Raw genomic sequence first — 21,366 nt, forward strand, 5'->3', positions numbered from 1 at the left:
CGGCAGCCCCTCCCTCCCAGCCCTCAGTACCTTGGGGTTGCCACCAGCCTCCTTGGCCGTATACAGCAGCTGCAGTGCAGACTCTGCCAAGGTCTTCGTCTGGTCCAGGAGTGCCATCTGCTGTGGGTGGCTCAGGGTCTTGGAGGCAGCGCCCACTGCAGCCAGGGTGAGTGGCTCAAAGTACTGGGCCATCTGAGATACCTGAGGCAAAGGGTTGGGACAGGGGTCAGCTGGGCCAGGTCCCCCCTTTCACGCTACCCTCGGGACTCCCCACTCATCTCCAGATACCTTGTGTCCCAGCTGGGAGGCTTCAGCCCGGGCAGCACTGGCCAGTGGCTCAATAAGATGGGAGATTTCCTGCACTGCAGTGAGCATCTGAGTGTGCAAGGCCTGAGGAAGAAGCAGATGTTAGCCCTGTCACCTGGAATAAGACCCTCTACTCACACAGAACCCCACGCTTCCTTCCATGCCAATCCCACTAACCCACTTGGTGTGTTTCAGACTCTTGATGTCTCTTTGAAGCCCATTCCTGAATCCCCTATTTTCAAGCCTGCCCATCGTCTTCCCAGGCACAACCTTTCACATCACCTTCTTCCCCCTTACCTCTTGAGAGATTCCCTCCCGGGGAGCCAGCTGCTGGCTGACTGCGGCAAGGGAAGCCTGGTCTAGGTCCCGCAGACAGCTGTTCAGAGCTGCAATGGCCTCCTCACACTCCAGCTGCCCTGGGGCCTTGTCCCTGCAGATACATCACAGGCTCCAACACCAAGAATATCGCCTTAAAACAAAGTTAGCCCATCCATTCCCATACCCCCCGAATCCTGGACAACAGGTGTCCTCCAACACTGTCCCATCTAATTGTACCTAAGCTCCCACACCTTCATTCTGTCACAATGTACATCCCCCCAGTCATACCGGTTCTCCATATCCCCCAATACCTCATGCTTGTAATAAGCTTCTTAATGGAGTCGGAGACAGTACGGGAATGGCCAGCCAGCACTGACCAGCGTGGTGGGTCCCGGGGGTTGACTGCCAGGGCTCGGGCCGTCTGGATTAGTCCCCCGGCACTCTCCAACATGGTCTTGGCAGAGCTCACAATGGGCTCCATGGCAGCCCGGCCCTGTGGAGAGGGGAGGAGGGAGGTGAGTCTCACGACTCCCAAGATGAGGTGGCAGCTGGCCCCTCACTTCTCCCTTCACAGCTGTTGCCTCACCTCGGGGCTGATCTGGGCAGGGACGCTGGCGAACTCAGGGTTGGATGCAAAGGCACTCAGGTTGTCCACAGCCTCCAGCAGCGGGGCTGTTGCTGCCTGGCACTGGGCACGGTTCTCCTCTGTGAAGGCCCCGTCTAGCGCCTGGAAGTGGGTGACAGAGAGGCTCTCAGGATTGACTGTAGGCAAAGGAGGTGAAGCCCAGGTCTCCCTCCTGGGCTTAAAGGTGCGGGGACAGCCTGGTGATGACCAGCATGGGTAGGAAAGGGCTTAGGCTCAGGGAGAAGGAATTTAGTCGGAGGCTTTGGGGAATAGCGGGGGCAGTCTCAGGGGAGAGGCCTGGACAGGTCAGGGAAAGGCTGAGAATTCAAGTGCCAGGAACCTTGATGGTCTTGACAAGATTGGCGGTGCTGTTGGCCACCTCCTTGGCCGACTGTACAAACTGGCGCTTGGCGGTAGGATTGGCAGTCCGAGCGGAAGCCAGGCGGCAGCTGTTACACAGTGCAGAGGTGTGTTTGGCCACAATGGTGGCTGCAGAGAGCACCTGAAGAGACAGACAAGTGGAAGAGTCACGATGAGGGCAGCAGGGAAGTGTACACGCCGAGGGAGGAGCCGCTTTAGGTTGGCGGATGGAGAGCAGTGCCTTTGGAAGTCTAATTAGGAAAGACAGGGTCAAGATTTGGGAGACAGAGACCCAAAGATGAACAGGTGTGAGGGAGGAGGAAATGAAAAACAGACACACTAATGGAGAAATTCTAATAATGTCAGTAGGAGAGTAAGCTCAAACGTCTATAGAGAAGCTGTGAACGCAGGAGTAACTGCAAGGATGAGAAATGTGGCGGGAAGAGAAAATTACCCAAAGAGAAGCTGTGTGTGGAAGGTGAGAGACGGCACTCGCCCTCTCCTTCCCCACGGCCTGCATCGCCCTCCTCTCCCAGGGGGCCAGTCCACCCTGGCTTGGTCTCCTTTCCCAGACTTGCCCATAGTACCTGTTCCCTTGAGTTACCTGGGCCTGGGTACAGCCAGGCTCCCCCAAACTCTGACAGGCCATCTGAATTGCCTGGTTTGCACGTGCGAACTGTGTGGGCTCCACCAGCCCCTGCTGTCCAGCTTGGCTGTTGGGGTCAGAGACACCAACCAGATATGCAGCCTGGGGAGAGAGAAATTTGGGGGTGAGGAATAAAGAATATTCCTCAGGTAGGAATCAAACACTGACAGTGGGGACAAAGGAGAGTAGGGGTAAGTTTAGTGACCAGTGGTCTAGGTGAGTGGAGGCATTAACGAACTATACAAATTAGGTACTAACAAATTAAACAAGTTATTAAATAATATTAACAAAATGTTTAGTTATTAACAAATAAAAGCATTACTAATAAATTACTAACAAATTAAAGGTATTAACAAACTATTGTGACACTAGAAAGCTCCCCATCCCTACCCAAGCATGCAAAGCCTCTTCTAAAGACATGAATCTAAAACCATGGAGGTTGTTATGCTAATTAACACAACACCCCCAAGCGTCAGAAATCTGGAAAGAGGAAAGGGGGAATGGGTGTAATGGTTGCCAATTTTTTTTTTATGATTAAAAGACCATCAGAAGGTTTGGTTCATACTTCACCACATGATAGCTTTGCTTTTTCCTCTTTTTGCTCTTCCAGAAATAAGTCAAGCCACATAGTGCAGGCCACCAAACAGAAAAGGACAATGGGAGATTGGGGGAGCCAGGTGGCAGGCTTTCAGGGAAGCCGTCTGAGGTAAGCCAGTAGTAAGAATTCATATACTAAAGCAAAACACTCTCAGAGCTAATAGATTGTTTTATATTTTATAATGTAGAAAAAGGCAAAGTTAAGTGGGAACTCAGGTAACTGGAAATAGAGTCACTGGTATTATTTCAATAAAGTACTATTTCAATGAAGTACTAATTATGTGAAAAATTGTTGAAATAGGCTAATTAGTACATACCAAGAAAGCCAGGGCTGGTAAAGGCCCAATGGTTGGACAGTGAAATCATAGCCCAAAGTACCAGGGCTCGGGGGTGACAGGGATCAGAACTGTTGGTGTTCTATGATTACTGACATATACCTATATTTCAGGAGGAATAAAGAACCCGTTTCCATATAGCTGGCTCTGCAAACATGTGTGTGTCAGGCTGAGAGGTGTAGGGGAAGGGAAAGCGGGGGCATTCCAGGAGCCATCGAGAATAACCTGTGCAGCTGCCTCGGTGAAGCCACAGAGAGCCTTGGAAGCTGTGGCAATGGCCTCTCCAAACTCCGGCAGGTTTCCATTCTTGGCATTTTGGGAGATGCCAGTCATGGCCTCACCCAGTACCTGAGGAACAGAGGGTATCAGGAGGGTCAGGTCCTGTCATCGTGGGGTAGAACAGTCCGTCTTCCTGCCCTCTGCCCTCCTGAGTTCCCAGATGCACTCACCTTGGAGTTCTCCATTACACTGTCCAGGCAGCCAAAGTAGGACATGTCATTGATGGGCTGGACTGGGTTCTCTAGGAGCTCCCGGACCGTCTGTGTAGGAGGAGAGCAAAGTAAGACACCTGCCTCACCCCAAACCCAGAACACCATCCTCAAACTCCACCCTGCCAAGTGCCCACCTCCAATTCTCGCAGGGCATTGTCACATTCCTTCTGGCCTGGTGCCTGTTGGGTGCACATGGTGATGAGCTGGTTGATGCTGTCGGTCACTGCCCTGGGAGAAATGGGAAGTTAAGTGAATGGGTGCACGGGCCATCATTCCTGAGTCCTATATACATGGGGAGTCTCTAGCTATTTCTCTAAGCCAGGGACATCTCATGTAACGCTCTGTCCCCAGTCTCTCCAATGTTGTAGGGCTGGGCTTCCCAGCTCCTCCTTACCGGGCAGCTGCAGCCAGCTGACTCTTGAGGTTGGGGGAAGCCGGGTCTGTGGACAGGGCCTTGGCAGCCAGAAGAAGTTTGCTTGAAGACATGGAGATGCCCTTCAAGTTGGACACAACCTGGGCCTGGTCCTCCTGGCTCTGTTAGAAGTTAATACATTGTCCGGTCCTTTCTTACCTGTCTAAAGGGGATCTTCTGTCCCCAACACTCAAGTACTGCTAGACACTGGGGAGAGCAGGAAGCCAGGAGCAGAGCAAGGCTCCGTGGTCACAAAGGTACCTCCTATCTAACCCTTGAACCAGACCCTGTGCCTTTTCATACCGGAGCCTGTCCTGCCATCTCCACACCAGCTTCCAGAAAGGTGCTGAAGTCCTGTCCAAATCGACCCGAGGCTCGAGCCAGGTCCTGCGGGGTTCCCCGAGAGGCCTGCACCAGTTCTGTGGCTGCCTGGTTCAGCCCAGCAGCGGCTTCATTCAACCGGCTCTGAGCTTCTTGAAATGTCCCGGTGCTGGGGGGAAGCTGCAGGGTCAGTGAGACAGTCAGATGCAAGACTGTGAGGGAGAACCTGGTAAAGAATGCTGGGCAGTGGGCCTGGGAGCCATGAAAGGGAAGGAATCTGAGAAGTCAGGCCCAAGCAGGGGTCTAGAGTGGAAGGAGAAGCGTGGAGCTCTCTGGCTCCTATGTTCCCCCGCGCCCCGTCCTCCTACCGAGTCGCTGAGGAGCCGCTTGCTGGCATCTCCCACTGCTCTCAGGGCATTATCCACATCTCGCTGCCCGGGCAGGCAGCTGACGCAGCGGTTCAGTGCCTGTGTCACTGCTTTAGCGACCTGAGGTAGAAAGGAGATGGTGCGTTGCCAGAATCAAAAACAATTTGGGAGATTCCCTCATCCGCCCACAGCACGTGAAAGATAACTGCTTTACTGCCCCTGAAAGTGAAACGGGAAAGGGGGTGCTGTAGCTGAGCAGGCTGAATTTAGGGTATCAAGTGACAGTATCAGACTTCCCCAAACTTGGTGTTGAGCTGGGTCCCTTCCTCAGTCTAACTGAGATACTCATATTGGGACAGAGAGAAAGGATGGGATCTAGAGAGGAGATCATAAGAGCAACCCTGAGAAGCTATTCCTCTGTCAGGGCAGATGAGGCTTTACCCCAGGTGGAATGGGCCTTCTGATGAGATCTGGGGGAGAGGGAGAAAGTGGCCCCTCCCCAATACCTGACCTGGGCAAGCCGCTGCTGGCTCTCAGGGTCCCCTGGACGGCCAGTTGCCTTTTTTGCCTCCTCAATGAGGCTGCTGGCCTTGTCCAGCACATCACTGGCTGTGTCAAGCACAATGGCCTGCACTGCAGGATCTGAAGTCAGGGCAGCGACACCCCTAGCAGCCTGGGCCAGTGACCGAAGCCCACCTGCCACATCCCGTGCTGCAATACCTGGGGAGACAGGAGGGGAAGGAAGGGGAAAAGGTACTTTCATCACCAGGCACTGATCCCACTGGTTTCTGTCAGGCCCTGTCCCTCATCCAGCTCCTATTGCCCCATCCACCTCACCATATGCCCCACTCCTGGCCCTGCCCACATACCTGCATAATTCTCATTGCCCTGGGCAACCTCCCCCAGCAGCTGGGCGATCGCGGAGCTCACTGCTTTGGTGCTGTTGCCCAGGTCCTGGGCACATTTCTCCATCTAGGAATACAGGGGGCATCTCAGGGGGACTCAGGTACAGGAGAAACTGGGAAGAGGGACCTTGAGAAGCTACTTGGGGACAGTTGGCAGTTTTAAATGCGGTTTAGGGCAGCTCTGGGGCTTAAGTGGGAAGAAAGACTTCAGAGCCTAAATAAGAATGAAGTGTCGTCCTGGCCGATGTGGCTCAGTTGGCTGGAGGACCATGCTGTAAACTGAAAGGTCATGGGTTCAATTCCTGGTTGGGGCACATGCCTAGGTTGTAGGTTGGGTCTCTGGTCGGGGTGCATATGAAAGGCAACCAATCGATGTTTCACACATCAATGTTTTTCTTCCTCTATTTCTCCTTCCCCGCCCCTCTCTCTAAAATCAATAAGCATGTCCTAAGGTAAGGATTAAAAAAAAAAGAATGAGGTCTTAAGAATACTTACCGTCTCCCCAGGCAAGGGTTTAAGCTTGCCATCTCGAGCTGCTGCCTTCACCTCCTGCAGGTCTCTCTCTAGATTCTGTACCACACTCAGTGCAGAATCCATTTCCAAAGGCCCACATGCTTCCTGAGCCTACAATGATATGGGAATTCGGGGTGCAGGAGGTATTGCTGTATCCTATCGATGTCTAGGTTACATGATTTTCCCTGTGTTAGGTTCTTTTGCAGATTCCCCATTATCCCAGGACTCCACCCTCATCTTCCAAAAAGAAAGGCACTCCCATACCTTCTGGGCAGCAGTGCGGAGCTCAGCCAACGCGGTGCCAAGGTTTTTAGCACACTGACTCAGCTGCATGGCTGAAGCCTGGTCCTGAATTGTGGGCACTGAAGCCTTTGCAGCTGCCACCATCTTCCCACCTGGCTGTTGGGGAATAGGCAGGCAGATGAAGGGTACTGTCATTGCTCTGGGCTTGGTACAGGCACTAATGAGTCAGGGCATAGTGAGAGCACTGGGACAGAGACTACTGGCAGAGATTTAAACTATGGGAGCTCTAGGGGACTTGGGAGGGTGGGACGAGTCTGGTCTGAGAGGTGGGTCAGGATGCCTTGCCTGAAGGAAGCTCTGGCTGGCAGCAATGAGGGCTAGCTGGGCACTGGGACTGTCAGGCTGCGCCTGGCTCCCTCGAACACCCTGCACCAGCAGTGGAATCTGCTCTGCCACAGCCTGCAGATGAAAATGTCATGAGAGTCATACCCCCTAACAGGGTGGGGGAAAGTCCCTCTGCTCCCACCCCCACACACTTCCTGGAGGCTCACCTTGCAGCTCTGCACCAGCAGGGGCTGGGGGCCAGCAGATGCCTTGGCGGCCGAGGCTGCATGCTGGGCCGCAGCGATGGTCTGCGTAGCCGAGGCTGCAGCCTGTTTGGCTGCGTGCTGTGAGGACAGAGCAGTCAGGACAAGCCCCAGGCACTCCCAAACCCAGTCCCTGGTGTACCCTGCCCATGCCGTCCTCCAAGGAAATATTAAGTGCCTCTCTCTCCACACGGCCCTCCCAGTTTCGGTCCCCCCACGGCACCCACACTCTCTTGCTCCCGGTTTATTTCTCAGCCTCACCTCCAGGCGCTGCACCAGCTTTTTCTTGATGGCATTCTGTGCAGCCACGTTAGTCGCCATGCGTAGACCCTCAGCTGCCTCCCGCAGCCGCTGCTGCTGCTCCTCACTGTCAGGGTGGGCAGCTGCTCCCTGAGGGGTGCAGAGACAGATAGTCATCACCCAGTATCCCTACGGGTCCTCAATAAGCTCTGCTCTGACCGCTCCAGACTCAGACTTTTTCTCCTGGCGTCCTTTCTAATATCCTCACTGAAAGGTAATGACCACTGAGACAGGCCACCTCAGGTAGGCGAATGGGATACCCTGGGTGGACCCTGGATTCCCTTTGGGATGCTAAATTCCCTTCTTTAGGTGAATCTGTTTCTTATCCTCTTTGGGGAAGGGGCCATATTTCTCCCACAACTCCCCACAAAATACCACTGGCAAATAGGGGGACTCTCTGGAACAAGAATATAGTTTAGAAAAGGGATCTCAGGAATACCAAAGCAGGGGCCTGATTACTCCTGCACACTAAAATACCCCAGAGCCCAGGGGACCTGGTGGTCCTCTGTACCCTGTGTCCCCGAGGCCCTAGGACTGAAGGCCCAGGTACACTCACAGGAGAGACCAGGAAACAAAGGATCCCAGGGAGGTGGTGGCAGAAGAGTAGGGAAAGGAAAGAACAGCAGACCCTGGACAGAGAGGAGGAAAAGGGTACGGCTGCCAGTCAGTCGGTGAAGACTGGGAATCATACTGGCTAGAAGCCTGGGCCACTGTCCACTGCAGCTTAAGGACATGTTTACTTTCTAAGCGCTCCCATATTTGTTCTCTTGTGTTTTCTGCTTCTCCTGCATCTGCCCCATCCGATGGGGGTGATCATCTGGACTGGTCTACTCCCCTTCAGGGCCAGTCTGGGAGTCTGCACAAAAGTCTCTGTACCTTGGCAGCCTCCACCATCTTGGCTGTGGCATCAGCCAGGATCTTGGCAGCGCTTAACAGCTTGCGGGAGTTCTCCAGATCACTCTCTCCTTCGGCATCAGCCTTGATGGCATTGACCAGGTCAGAGGTGGCTTGGGCCAGGATGCGGGCCTGTCGCACCATCTCACCTGAGGGGACAGGGCACAATCAGGGGAGGAAGCCAGAGTCACTGAGAGGGTGCCGGGCTGCGGGAAAATGGTGCAAACAAGGTAGAGATGAGGCTCTTTATGACAGTGAAGAGACTGGGGGGAAATTCTTGAGTGACTTCCTTGGACTTATTATTTTCTTGGTTTAGGATGTCGGAGAGAAACAGATTTCCTGGTGGGCTTTGGTGGGTATTTTCAGTGAGGTCTTGAAAGGATGAGACACCTTTGTAAAGGCTTTTGGGGGTGACAGGGTGGAGTACAGTGGGGAAGGTTATCTCCTAGTAATGCCACTTCCCATCTGTTTTTGTATACACTTGGATATATTCTTTAAATGTGCCACCGAAGGCACAGCAGGGATTATATGGGATTGGCGAACCTCACTGGGGTTCTCTGTCTCCCCAGGGTGGTATTCTTACCAGCATCACCCATGGAGCTGAAGATGTTCTCGGTGACAGTAAGGATGGTGTCAGTGGCCTGGTCATAACGGCCAGCAGGCCCAGCCCCAGTGGCGTGGGCCCTCACATGCTGCAGCAGCTCATTCAGGGCCTGGGTGACAGCTGTGGCCGCTGCTCCTACCCCCCGCAATAGCTGCGCATCCTCTGTTGCTGCCTGGGAGGCAGACACACAACCCTCCACAGCTTTGGCTACTAGTCGTCCAGCCTCCACCAGCTGCTCTTGGCAGACAGGTGAGCTGATCGTTGGTGCCACCACCTGTGGGCAAACTGAGTGTCAGAGATGTAGGCAAGAAAAAGGAGTCATGAGGTGAGGTGTTCGTGGTGTTCACAATGGTCACTGGGTTAGGCAATGAGGCCTCAGGAGCCAAGGAGATAAAATGAGAAGCTCTTGTGCGGGTGGCAGCATCACCCCTCAGCACAGGCTAGAGCAACTTTTGGGACTCACCTTGGTACAGGCTACCAGCTGGGAGGTGGACAGGGCACACTGTGTTGCCGCAGCAATAACCTGGGTCTGAAGCCCTGGGTCCTCTGTCCGCTGGGCCACGCTCTTGGCCTTGAGGACCAGGGCAGCTGCAGCGCTTGCCACGGCCTTGGCCAGTTGCATTAGCACCTCCTGTGAGAAAAGAGCAGTCAGCATGGCCTGAGATTGAGCTTGGGATCCCTGGACCCTCCTCAAGAGGCGTAAGCTGGTTCATTATTCCCACTGATTCCAATCACAGGACAGTGTATGCAGAAGCAACCAGAACCTACCCCAAACCCCTGCCTTGAGCACGCGGTAGGACAGAACCCCCACCAAGGAACAAACCCACACCAAGAGAAACAGAGCCCACACCAAAGGGAGAAACGTGCGAGGCGGATACACTCGGTCAGCGATGGGACAGAAGGGCAGCGCTGTTACAGTGCGATGGAGAGAGGAGGTACTTTGGGGGTCCCTCCCATCTCCAGCTTCTTTTCTCCATTTCTTCTCAACCGTGGTTGGGAGCAGTCACTCTGGAGTCTTGGGAACAAGTCCCTACACTCCCCTCCCAGATCCCATTTCCTGAGCCCTGCCTCCCCATCTTCCCTCATGTTCTGTTCCCCCGGGAGGCTGGGGGAGAGGTGCAGAAACGAGTGTATGCGGCTCAGAGGACAAAGCTGGGAAGGCCCAGGCCAGAGGCCGTTACCGTGGGGGGATCGGGGTGAGATCGAACCCCAGACCCTCTGCGTGCACATATCTGCATGGGAAATCCAGGATGACAAGTCAACTGAGGAAGCTGGCATGGGGTGGGGAAGGGGAGCTAGGGGTACAGTGCCCTCAGGGTGTAAGGTCTAAAGGATTGGAGGGGGTTTAAGATGTCTTTGAAGTAGGGCCAGGGCTACGTATGGGAAGGACAGGGTTAAGATGACAGGTGGCTAAAAAATATTAATTAGGGCCAAGAGTGAACTAGTGGGTTAAGTTTGGAATCAGAGGTTCTGAATTCTCATCCCCTAAAAATGGATTGGAGGTTCCCAGTATCATTCTTGGAAACAGGTTCAGGTTGGCTCTGAGCAGTAAATTCACAGTAGCAGGACTAGGAGCTAGATTCAGGATCAAAGGTCATCTCCTAAAAGCTGGGGTACTGGGGGTGGTAAGTCACCAACCTGGAAGTGGGGGTCAGTATCACTTTCCCCAATTTGCTGCAACAGCTCCCCACTGGCCTGGCCCACGTTCCCAGCTGCTTGCAGCAGGTTCTGACGGGGCTGTGGAGAGTGAACACCAGTCAGAAGCTGCCCTTCCCTACCCACCTGCGCACAGGTCCTACGTGCCCACGGGTCCCCCACTTCCATCAGTGGCTTCGACTGCCCCCTTTTCTGTGGGCTTGAACCCTCTGTCCTCCCCAGTGCCAGCCCCGTGGCCCCTGACCTCAGCACTGGCTGGCTGGGCGCTGCGCAGCAGCTCTGACACTGCCCCTGCGAGGCCCTTTGCCGCCTGCAGCAGGGGACGGCCACTGCCGCCTTCATCCTCCAGCAGGGCGGCGAGCAGCTTCACGCCACGGGACATCTCCGTCAGGTTGGAGGAGATCGTGGTAACTGCACAGCCCACTGCGGTATAGTCTGTCTCAGCAGGGTCCCCTGAGGGCAGGAAGAGGAAGAGGAGCGTGAGTGAGAGACAGGGCAGGCCAGACAACAGACTGGTAAGGAGCCGGTCATAGGCAGTTAGTCACACACTCGTCCTGCGAGAGACGTACACACACAGTCCCTGCCATGAGTCAAGGTGCTGTCACGCCCGAGCCAGTCACACTCGTGCTTGCCCATGCTCGCCCTCCCCATCTCCTGCCACACACAAGGACCTCGGCGTCCAGCCTACCTGCTGTCAGGTTCACCACAGAGGCAGTACCGGCTGTGATGGCATCTACCTGTGAGTGGATCTCATGCTTTGATTCATCCATCTTGTTCTTCCGCCAGGCCTTGGAGGCCTGAGAGCAAGAGAAACAAACCTCAAGATCTGCTCGTTTGGTTAACCCCAACCCTGTTCCTTGGAGTCCCAGCTTCAGTACCGCTGACCTCTCCTCCCTCCCATACTCACAGCATCCTGGCCCAGAGGGGGCAGAGTGTCAAAGTCATCCAGAGTGGCCTGAGCAGCCTGCACGGCCTGCATGCTGGAGTTGATGGTTCCAGTGAGTGCCTGCTGGGCTGCAGTCTACAAGGAGAGGGGTAACACTTAGAGGCAAGAGAAGGTAAAGGAGCACCTGAGGCTAGGGACAGGACTACCATCAGCGACAGGGGAGAAGACTGCCTAACTTCCGGCTAGGCGCAGCTGAGGGGCAGGGAAGGCCCAGCACTGCGGTGGCAGTGGGAGCACTCTTACCAAAGGAGGCATGTGTCCTCGGTGCATCTGGCCACTGGTAATCTGCTGCTGGGCAGGTGGCATGCTGCCCACCTGGAAATTCTCAGGACCAGAGGCTCCAGAGCGCATGATGGCAGGCAGGGCCACGGAGCCGTGCTCCACCTTCCCCACCCGGTTATATTGCTGCTGAAGGACTGTAGACCTAGAGAGGGGACATGCTGAGGAACACTCTGGCCTTCTTCCTCTCATCCCCTTGCCACCCAGCTCTACTGTCTTCGCAGGTCCTGTGGTTTGGGTGGGGCGGGGTGTGAGGTCTCATTATAGCTTCGAACTAGTGAAAGAACCATTCTAAGGATTCCATGCCCCCCAACAGCCTTTGGAGTCAAGGCTTGCCTTCCCGCCCCTGAAGGGAGAGATCAGCCCTGTTCCCTTCATACTTTTTGGGGGACACTGAGTCCTCTAGCATAGTAGACTCCTCGTCTCCTTCCAGCCCAAAGTGGTCCTTGCTTTTTTTCTGTAGAAAGGAAATAGGAACAAGAGGGAGGGAAAGGCAGTTTTTTCTTTCCCCAATCATCTGGTTTCTGAGACCTGGGTCCCCATTTCTAAAGGACGGGCTTGGGGAGAAGGGAGGGGAAGATAGAGAGAAGCAAATGGGCAGGCAGTGCTCACCTTCTTCAGGATGATATCGATGTAGCCGGCAATGAGCTGTGCGATCTGCTCGCCCTCCGTTGTCTGTACTGAGTAGTAGCCATCTTGGTAGTCCCCGAAATCCTAGGGTGAAAAGGTGGGGCTCAGTGGGACAGAAAAGGGTAGGATGGGAGTCCCAAGGCTGTGCTGATGAGGGTTTTCTCCCACGCCAACAGCCCTATTTCTCTGTTTTCCTCCTCGGAGGGAAGTCTTATTTCCGAGGAGCAGTCTTTATGCTATACATGCCACTTAGGAAGACTCTTTTCTCTCAGGATAATAAAATTAGAAGGACACTAACACTGATCATTAAATGACCACACTTGAAGGTTAGCACCAGTACTGAAAATGGAAAACTAGCATTTACTAATTTCTCTCATTGGGGTACTTCATCAAATTGGTTATCAGTTTTAATTCACAATACCAAAATGTAAAGCCAGAGGGGACAACTACAGGGGACAGTTGCTGCGGAAAGAGGGAAGGCATACTTTTCTGTTCCCTTTTTCCTCCCTTTCCTCAAGAATCCTGTGATCTCAGCTTAATGTTTACACTTTTGTTCTACTGATTTTAAAGAGTAAGTTTCACTTAAGCATCACTCAGCTTCCCAGGAGTTTCTCCTCTACGCTAACCTCCATGTTCCTGCAGCAGTTCCAAGGTTCTCCTTTTTTTCTGGAGTCACTATGCATTGCACCTGCCCCCAGGGAGGTGGACAGACCTCTGCAGCTGCCCCTTCTCCAAAAATTCCAAAGCACTTCCCCCTGTCCCTCGAGCCCCCAGGCTCACCAGGGTGAAGCTCTTGGGAGAGGCAGCCCAGCGTTTGATGTTGGTGAGGTTCCATTCCTGGATCACCTCTTTGGTCTTCTCATCCACTCGCATCACACACTCCTTTGTGATGCCCAGAAGCCTGGGCACCAGCTTGTTTTTTCCTTTCATCTTTTCCTGTGAGGCAGAGGTGGTCACTGGTGTTATAGCTCAGAGATAGAATGAGAAGTGAATGGTCAGATCAGATCAAGCCCACAAAGGGGTTCTGAGGTGGGCAGGAGCACTAAATTAGGGTGTCTACGAATGGGCCCCAGACAGGGCTACTTTAGGGAAAGGGAGGGAAAGCACAGAGTCAGGAGGGAAGTGGTGGTGGAGAACTGAAAACAGGCAAGTTTTCACAAGGTAGAGAACTGGGCTCTCAGGGAATGCTGGGAACTGTGACTGAGGGCGAGGTTAGACTTTCAAACAGGAAAGAGTAAGAGTGGAAATAAGGAGAGTAGTAAGAAGGGTCCATAACCCACCTTGACCAGGAAGAAGGAGACGCCGTATGTTTTGAGAGAACGGGCTAGCTTCACGTAGCGTACCTTGGCCTCAATCTCACTCATCTGCCCACAATTCTTGTGTGCCTTAGAGCATGAAATGAGAAAGGATTTAGCAAAATACAGAGAAGATAATATCACAGTCAAAGAGTTAAGGTGGGGTGTTAACTATAACTGAAGAGAATTACGGGGACACAGGAAAGGTTAGGGAGTACAGGGTATGAGAAATTAGAGGGTGAAGAGCTGGGGGCTGATAAAGGACCTGCAGAAGCCAAGGTTCAAGGGATCATAGTCAAGGAACTTGCAGACATTCTGGAGATGTGAATAGATAGTTAGGAAGTAGAAGGTCAAATAAAAAGCCTTTTGGGCTGGATATTCAAAGAGTGGGGATTACACCTTGCAATTGTACAAAGATGTTTTTCACAGTAATTTCGGGTACAATATCTCATTTGATTCTCCTATCAACCCGATGCAGGGCAGATACTGTTATTCCATGTTAGCGGTAAACAGAAGAAAACAAGAGTATTGAATTCCATGGCAAATGCAGTGATGAAGCTGAGACTAAAAGCCCAGGTCTTCTGCTCTCTCGCTGCAGGAGAGGTGGGAAAACAGCTTGGTGGGTGGAAGCAGGTAGGGAAGGGACAGGGGTCCATTTAGTCAGGAAGATTAGGCAGCAAAGCTCCAAGGTCATCCCAAACACTTTCCCCTGTCCCCATTCACCTGGAAGATCTTACGCTCTCCCTTCTGCTTCACATACTCCTTGGGCAGGAAGTCCTTCAGGCTACACCAGAAAAGGGAGGGTCAGCATGAAGCGGACAGCATCAGGGGCATACGGACCACGGACTGTGGGCCTAGGGGTGTGAGGAAATGTCTGGGACAGTGTTATCTTTGGGGAGAAGGAAGGCTCTGAGGGAACAGAGTCCGAATTGTCCCTGAAATAGAGGTGACTTAGCATTAGCTCTTGAATGCAGCCTGTGTCTCTCACTACAGGGAAAGAAATGGAGGGAACTTGAGTTGGAGGCTCAGTCCCTAAGGGAAAAAGGGTCAAGAGCATTATTTCAGGGAACCAGGAGCAGAAAAAGCTCACTAGAAGGATGACCATGACTGTAGGGAGCTGAGAAAGCCAAGCCAAACTCTATATTCTGAGAAATACCAGAGGATGAAGACATGAGACTTCCTAAATCTAGTGTTCCCTATGAGTAAAAAGGAACCCTATTTTCCTCCGGCTACTGCAGTAAAATTCTTCAGAGCATCTCAAAAACATTGTATACTTGCTTCAGACATAGGTAGCAGGGGCAGAAATTGGGACTATATTCCTGCTCCACATGGGGCCAGTAAGGAAATAAGTGGCTGGTGGAAGCTAAGAAGGTACCCGTGAGTCTAACCCTGGTACCTCAGGACAGGAACTGAGGTGAGAGACCTGGGGTGAAGACAGGCCTTTGGGGTCACAAAGGCAGAGTCCTGGGCCCTGATGGGTTGTGGGATGTGAATCACTCACTCAAGAAAGCCGGCCTTGTGCTTCTGCTCATTGTGGGGCCCAAACTGGATCTGGCATTGGAAGCCAGCAAACTCACAGGCCTTGTCAAAGGAGACAGGGTGGGAGCCATTCAGGATATCATCTCGTGCCTGGAGAGCACCGGGAAAGGAGGCAAATGTGTGTAGGCAAAGAGACGTGGCTCACTGTCTCCTCTCCCTGCCCCCACCCCCTCAGGCAAGTCCTCTCCACACCTGCACATAAAGAAGGTTCAGCTGTACAGGGTCCCGGGAGTCCACATTCTGGTCTGAGTAGAAGAACTTCCTCCGCAGCAGAAGTGTCTCATTCTCCTCCACTCCCTGTTCCCTCAGTGTGCGGCCATGGTCCAGCCAGTTCACTGGGACACAGAGTCTGCTCAGTTCCAAGCCCCCACGGCCCCTGTGCTCTCTGGTTTCCGGCTTTTTGTTTGTTCCTTTCTTCACTTCCTACCTTCTCTCACTAATAGGTTAAATTCTGTGAGTGCAGGACTTTGTTTTACTACTGATGCACCCCCCCAGTGTCTAAAACAGTGCCTTGCAAAACCAGGTGTTCAAAAAGTAATGAGTAAATGGCTGCCCCCTGCCACCCTGACCATTTCCAGTGCCCCCTTTGCTCCATGTCTGCTTACGCTCGTCATCTGTGTGCAATTTCTGCTTTAGCTTCTCCATCTTCTTTTCATCTCGCAGCAGTGTCTTGTCCTTTCGTAAGGTGCCCGTCACCTCCTCCTTTTTCTCTTCCATCAGCTCTCGGACCAGAGAATATTCATCATGGTTGGTGATGCCTGGGGGGGAGGGGGAGGGGTTCGTAGCAGCATCTTTTGCTAGAGTTGGCAGCTCCCTGCTTGAGCCCTCAGCCCCACCAAGACCCCTTACCAATGCGCGAACAGATGGTCATAAGCATGTCGGTGACAGTCTTGGAGTCATCTACCATGATGGTCTTCACAGTTCCATCTAGCATACGGATCTTCAGGGGTCTCTGTTTCTTCCTGTACTCCATGGTGTCCTGTTGGGGCACAAATAGGAAGTAGGGGCCCACTTTAAGCTAGAGGTATTGGTATTACTTCCTTTTAACACAGCCGGGGGGGAGGAAAGGAAATTACTGAAAGGACTATAATGGTGCACTCAAAATCAGGGTATAATGACTGCCGGTAACAGACAGAAAGCATGCGGGGTGGTGTGGGGGGGCAGTCAGAGACAACAGATGTGGGAGCTAAAAATAGGATGTGGAACCCAGAAGGTAATGGAAGAGAATGCTGGTGATCCTTGATCAAGTGATACTCACCCCATTTCGGAGCATGTAGTAATCCAAAGCTTTCCCAGCTTCCAGCCATATACCCTTTTTGGGGTCATCATCTGACAGAAACAGCCCAAAGTCGCTGGCTGAAGGAGAGGATAGATCATCTCAGACTTATGAGGACCCCAAGGTGGCTGAATGGCTGCACCATTGCCCTTACTATTTCCCCAGTGACTCTGGGCCTAAGGGGAGGGCAGGAACAAATAGACCTGAGGTATGAGCAGCCTTGGGGGACAATACAGTCTTCCCTCAAAGCTAAGAGCCTGGGAACAGAAGGGACTGAGGATTCCCGCCCCAGTCACATGGGCAATCAGACTCACGAGAGCCAGCTGGGGCCTCTGGGATACGTTCACGAATCATGCGACAAGCATCGTACACCATGGTGGACGGCTCGAACTGCATCGTCTTCACCACATTCCCAATGCTGATCTTCAGCGAAAGTGCAACCATGGTGGCGGCTTCTCTCCAGCCTGGCTACACCTGGCCCATGGCATCAGAGCATTAGAACACCATCATTGGAGGAGAGGAAGTCCCCCAGATGGAGTCCTGGGGAGGGGTATTTTTGAAAGGGGCTCACCAAAGCAGATAATAATGAGGTTGCTTTTGTTTCATTTAATAATTGTAAAGAGTAAAAGATTAGTTACATCAAAAGGACCAGCCCTAACCACCAAAGACATCTGAAGGAGTGGCTGGTGTGCAAGGTTCAAGAGCAGGTTTGAAACTCAATGTTACCTGAGGACAGCGCCCTGTCCTCACCACTGGAATCTGTTCCTCCCTTCTTTCTTCCAAATGTCTCTCTCTTACCCCTTGTCCTTGCTCCTTTCCCTGACTCTGCCTTGTTCTCATCTTTTCCTGGTTCAGTCTTTTTCTCTTTTTTCTCTCTGTCTCCCACTAAATCCTGCTGGCTTTTCCCTGTCTGAGACTTTCGGAGCTCTGCACTGACTCATCATGTGACCTTCCTTCTCACAGCTTCAGCTTCCTTCTCTACAAAATGAAGACGTTATATTAGATAATTCCCAAGGGCTTTTGAAGCCTGCAAACACTGACTCTAGCTGGTCTAGCAGGGAAACCAAACACTGGCTGTTCAAGCTATCCAGGCCCACTCCTGTCCCAGCTTTCCTCTAACCTGAGACGCTGGGGGCCTCCCCAAGGTGCTTGGCCCCATATTTGGCTTCCCTGACAGTCGAGCTAGAATTATGACCCTCTAATCCAAAGGGTTCTCAGAAATTATCTAGCCAACTGTTCGTTTTTGCGGAAGGGGAGTCAGACCCTGTGGAGGAAGCGGGGAGGGGGAGTTTCAAGGCAGGTCCGATAAAGAGCCTGGTCTTCCTAACTCAGTCCCTGCTCCTTCTAAGTCACCAAATCCTCACAACTGCTCCTACGCTCACTCCTCTTCAGTAAGTCCTTCTCAGACTCTGCCTTCCATCTCAGCTGCCTGCTCTGATGGTATTTTTAGTGCCTCTCAGGTTATTAGTCCTAACCTGCCCTCCCCTGACCTCCTGGCACCACCTCTTACTGGGCTGGAGGAACCAGTGGAGGCGGCAGGTGGCGCACAGTGCACAGGAGGACAAGTCGGCTTGGCAACTGATGATGTGACCCAGCTCCGTAAGGGGATTGGCGTTTCTTAACTTAAGAGAGAGAGTGCATCCAGGCTGCCCCTTCTCCTCTAGGCAAACTGATAGCCCCAAAAGGAAAAGCAGGACTAGGGGGAAGGTTCCAAGCAGACGCAGGAGTGTTGGGATACAGAAGGGAGTTGAGAACCAGGGAAGGTGGGAAGGGGTATGTCTTTTGTGGGGTGAAGAGGTTAGAAAGGATGGGGGGAAAGGGACTGAAAATCTAGGTAGGAACAGGAGACAGGAGGCAGATGTGGGAAGGGTCTGGATCAGGGTCTGATGGACCATTTTTGACCTTCTCAACAGTCCAGAGTCTCAAAAGAGAGGAAACCACAGCTCGCTCTCTAGCTTTACTTCCAAACAAGAGAGGGCCCTCCCAGTGTCCCCAGTTCTAGCTCTCTGCCCACCTCCCCATTTCTTGGGCCCTTCTCCCAATAGTTGGACAGACCTGGATGTGGGGTCTCTGGAGGACTGGAGCGAAGCTGGAGGAGTCAGAGGAGCTGATGGCAGGACTGGAAGGACCCTGCACCCTACGCTGAAATTGCACATCTCCCCCCATTTCCTCCGGACACATGGACACCCCCTTCTTCCTCAAGTACGGAAACCTCTGGTGAGACCCCGATAAGGGAGTTGAGTCATGCCTACCCTCACTCTCAGGCTGGTCCTAAGTGTACATCCACATAGCTACAAGAGAGTGAGCGAGAAAAGGGAATTGAGAAGTGAATTGGGGGTGATGAGGGCATAGAACAAGGCCCATGGAAGTACAGGGAGAAGTTACCCAGTTCCTGCTCTGGCCTGAGAATTTTGTTACCCTGTCCATGTTTCATGGAACAGCAACAACAACCCCCTCACCATGTCCCCCTCCCAGGGAACTCCTCCTCCCTCAAGACATTCCTGAGATACATTCCAGAGGAGTTGGGCAATTGGAGGGGGGTGGGGGAATGCAGGACAGGAGGTCAAATCCCAGCAAGGAATGGAATGTAAGTGTACTAGGGGTAAGGAATTTGGGGCACATGGACAATATAGTCAGAGCAGATAACCACAAAGGGAGCTGCAGAAAGACGGGGTTACAGAAAGGGACAAAGGGGGAGAGAAAGCTGAACACCGAGTCAGAATGGAAGAGGGTTGGGGGAATAACACTCGGTCTGTTACCAAATTTGGCCTCTGAGTCCGCAACCGCGAGGAGGGAGGGTGGTGAGGGTTGTGGGTGAGACTGACATATCCGGCCTCAAGTTGCTGGAGGCTCATTTAGGGCTGGACTGGGCAGCTGAAGGTCTAGACCTGACCTCCCTCAACACAGCCCCTCCTCACCTAAACCCTTAACCATGCATATTCATTCTCCCCAAAGGCACCCCTGCCTATGTACAGAGCTCTTTCCCACAAAGCTGCTTACACTGCCTCTACATACACATTTATCGCAAACTCACAGCCCCTACACAGATCCCTTCACAACCACATTATCTCCTCATAAAGGCTTCATCCCACGCACACAGCCTCCCTACAAATACACCTCCATCAGAAAGCACAAGAGTCACCCCATATCTCTTCTCTCATTATATAATACATTTTCCCTCCATTCACCCAACCAGCATTTCCAAAGACCTGTTGTGGGGAAGACCCAGGGACAAACTCTCAGTGACTGGGAACCAAGGATGAGCCCTGCTTTGCCTTTGAGCTCAAGCGGCTCCCAGTTGCTTAAGTGGATAAGTTAAACACAGAATTATACTAAGAGGGCAGGATGTGGTAAGAGCCAAGAGGTATGTGCTCAGGGGAGCATCCCTTTAGGTTAAGAAGGGGGACTAAAAAGTCTTCATGAAAAGTGTCCTTTGAAGCTAGGATTAAAAAAAAATAAAGATAATATAATAAATATTAGTGATCTATCTTTTTATTAACTACATGTCCATTGCTTTGTATACATAATTTCATTTAATCCTTACAACAACCCTGCAAGGTAGGTGTCATTACTTCCATTTTTACAGACGATAAAACTGAGGTTCAATGAAGTTAAAACATTTGTTCAAAGTACTTGTCCAAAGTCACATATCTAAGTTGTGAAGCCAGGATCCGAACCCAGGTCTCTCTGACTCCAAAGCCCAAGTTCTCCACTACATCAGCCGGAGATGAGTCAGGGGTAGCATTCCAGGCAGAGAGACTAGCATAAGCAAAGGTGGAGAAGCAGGAAATCACGGAAGAGCATTCAGGGAAGTGAGCAGACAGGCTGGCTGAAGCACAGGGTACCTGTAAGGCAGCAGTGATGGGGAAGTCAGGGTTAGGATGAAAAAAAAGGCAGGGGAGGACTAGAGCGAAGTATGAGGGATTTTTACCTACTGGAGGGTAACAGGAGGCCAAGGGAGGCTATGAGTAGAGAAGGGACGTCACCATAACTAGATTTTAGGAAAATAACTGACCGCTACCTTGGAGATTAGTTAGAAAGACACTGCATTAGCACAAGGGAGAGGTAATAAAGCCAGAGATAGAATAGCGGAGAGAAGGAGGTCACTCATTAAAAATTTTAAGAGGTAGAACTGACAGGACGAGGTGACAGTCTGTCCTGTCAACCATCGGGGACCAGGACCCAAAGTCAGGCTGGGGTTCTGCAGCTTTTTGTCATTAGCAGCCACTCAGTGGCTACGGCAGCTTGCGTTTATGTAAAAAACTGGGAATGGGGAAAGAAAGGATCAGGCTGAGCTGGGAACGTGACAATGAGGCTGTGGTTAGGGATGCGGTTAGTGTGTGGGGAAAAAGGGGATGGGGATGTGCTTAGTACCAAGTAGGGGCAGAAGAAATGAGGTTAGTGGATTGTGTCAGATAGGTACTAGAATTATCGGTGTGATCACTTTGTAAGATATATAAATGCCCGAATACTATGTTGCACATCTGAAATTAATATAATATTGTATGTCAATGGTAATTAAAAAAAATAAAATGCATGGACAAACCTCCTAAAATTTAAAAAAGAAAAGAAGGAATGGGGTTGGTGACTGTTTTGGACTGGAAGTGGGGAACACAAGGTACAGAGAAAGGCTGGGGAAGACAGGAGGAGGAAAAATATGTTTATATGGACAGTGGCTAAGTCAGGGGATGATGAAGTGAGGTCAGAGGCTAGGTCAGGCCACGGGAGGCTGAGAAGAGATGGGGCCGTGGTCAGTGGCTAAATGAGGCTGGGTATGGGGAGAATGAATGGACATTGCAGTGTCTACGTAAAGGTGTCGTTGTAGGGATAGAGGCATGACGCAGCCAGTGAGTGCCTGGGTCAGACTGAGCAGGGCAAAGTGGTCAGTGGCAGGGTCAGCCTGGGAGTGATATGGGGGTG

The 21,366-nt window shown here is 52.2% G+C and overlaps 1 protein-coding gene across 1 annotated transcript in view; it reads right to left on the bottom strand.

Moving 5' to 3' along the window:
* Window positions 1-21,366, bottom strand: part of TLN1 (talin 1) — a 32,033-nt gene that overhangs the window by 8,707 nt on the left and 1,960 nt on the right. Inside the window, exons 2-41 of the mRNA XM_090274399.1 lie at window positions 16,761-16,920; window positions 16,429-16,526; window positions 16,020-16,149; window positions 15,776-15,928; window positions 15,363-15,505; window positions 15,133-15,260; window positions 14,355-14,415; window positions 13,617-13,721; window positions 13,117-13,272; window positions 12,319-12,420; window positions 12,087-12,163; window positions 11,671-11,851; window positions 11,389-11,502; window positions 11,170-11,278; window positions 10,726-10,934; window positions 10,464-10,562; window positions 10,007-10,057; window positions 9,289-9,456; window positions 8,805-9,099; window positions 8,204-8,370; window positions 7,289-7,417; window positions 6,992-7,108; window positions 6,786-6,899; window positions 6,462-6,596; window positions 6,180-6,308; window positions 5,649-5,751; window positions 5,291-5,499; window positions 4,780-4,899; window positions 4,394-4,591; window positions 4,073-4,212; window positions 3,813-3,906; window positions 3,637-3,726; window positions 3,413-3,535; window positions 2,214-2,357; window positions 1,590-1,751; window positions 1,211-1,351; window positions 936-1,117; window positions 604-736; window positions 289-390; window positions 31-201 (exon numbers count right to left, since the gene is read on the bottom strand). Coding sequence (XP_090130525.1) covers window positions 31-201; window positions 289-390; window positions 604-736; window positions 936-1,117; window positions 1,211-1,351; window positions 1,590-1,751; window positions 2,214-2,357; window positions 3,413-3,535; window positions 3,637-3,726; window positions 3,813-3,906; window positions 4,073-4,212; window positions 4,394-4,591; window positions 4,780-4,899; window positions 5,291-5,499; window positions 5,649-5,751; window positions 6,180-6,308; window positions 6,462-6,596; window positions 6,786-6,899; window positions 6,992-7,108; window positions 7,289-7,417; window positions 8,204-8,370; window positions 8,805-9,099; window positions 9,289-9,456; window positions 10,007-10,057; window positions 10,464-10,562; window positions 10,726-10,934; window positions 11,170-11,278; window positions 11,389-11,502; window positions 11,671-11,851; window positions 12,087-12,163; window positions 12,319-12,420; window positions 13,117-13,272; window positions 13,617-13,721; window positions 14,355-14,415; window positions 15,133-15,260; window positions 15,363-15,505; window positions 15,776-15,928; window positions 16,020-16,149; window positions 16,429-16,526; window positions 16,761-16,890 — 5,412 coding nt within the window. The 5' untranslated portion in view covers window positions 16,891-16,920. The remainder of the gene's footprint in view (window positions 1-30; window positions 202-288; window positions 391-603; window positions 737-935; window positions 1,118-1,210; window positions 1,352-1,589; window positions 1,752-2,213; window positions 2,358-3,412; window positions 3,536-3,636; window positions 3,727-3,812; window positions 3,907-4,072; window positions 4,213-4,393; window positions 4,592-4,779; window positions 4,900-5,290; window positions 5,500-5,648; window positions 5,752-6,179; window positions 6,309-6,461; window positions 6,597-6,785; window positions 6,900-6,991; window positions 7,109-7,288; window positions 7,418-8,203; window positions 8,371-8,804; window positions 9,100-9,288; window positions 9,457-10,006; window positions 10,058-10,463; window positions 10,563-10,725; window positions 10,935-11,169; window positions 11,279-11,388; window positions 11,503-11,670; window positions 11,852-12,086; window positions 12,164-12,318; window positions 12,421-13,116; window positions 13,273-13,616; window positions 13,722-14,354; window positions 14,416-15,132; window positions 15,261-15,362; window positions 15,506-15,775; window positions 15,929-16,019; window positions 16,150-16,428; window positions 16,527-16,760; window positions 16,921-21,366) is intronic.

Source organism: Furipterus horrens, unplaced genomic scaffold, assembly GCF_987537825.1.
Source record: "Furipterus horrens unplaced genomic scaffold, mFurHor1.1.pri manual_scaffold_4, whole genome shotgun sequence".
Taxonomy (NCBI): domain Eukaryota; kingdom Metazoa; phylum Chordata; class Mammalia; order Chiroptera; family Furipteridae; genus Furipterus; species Furipterus horrens.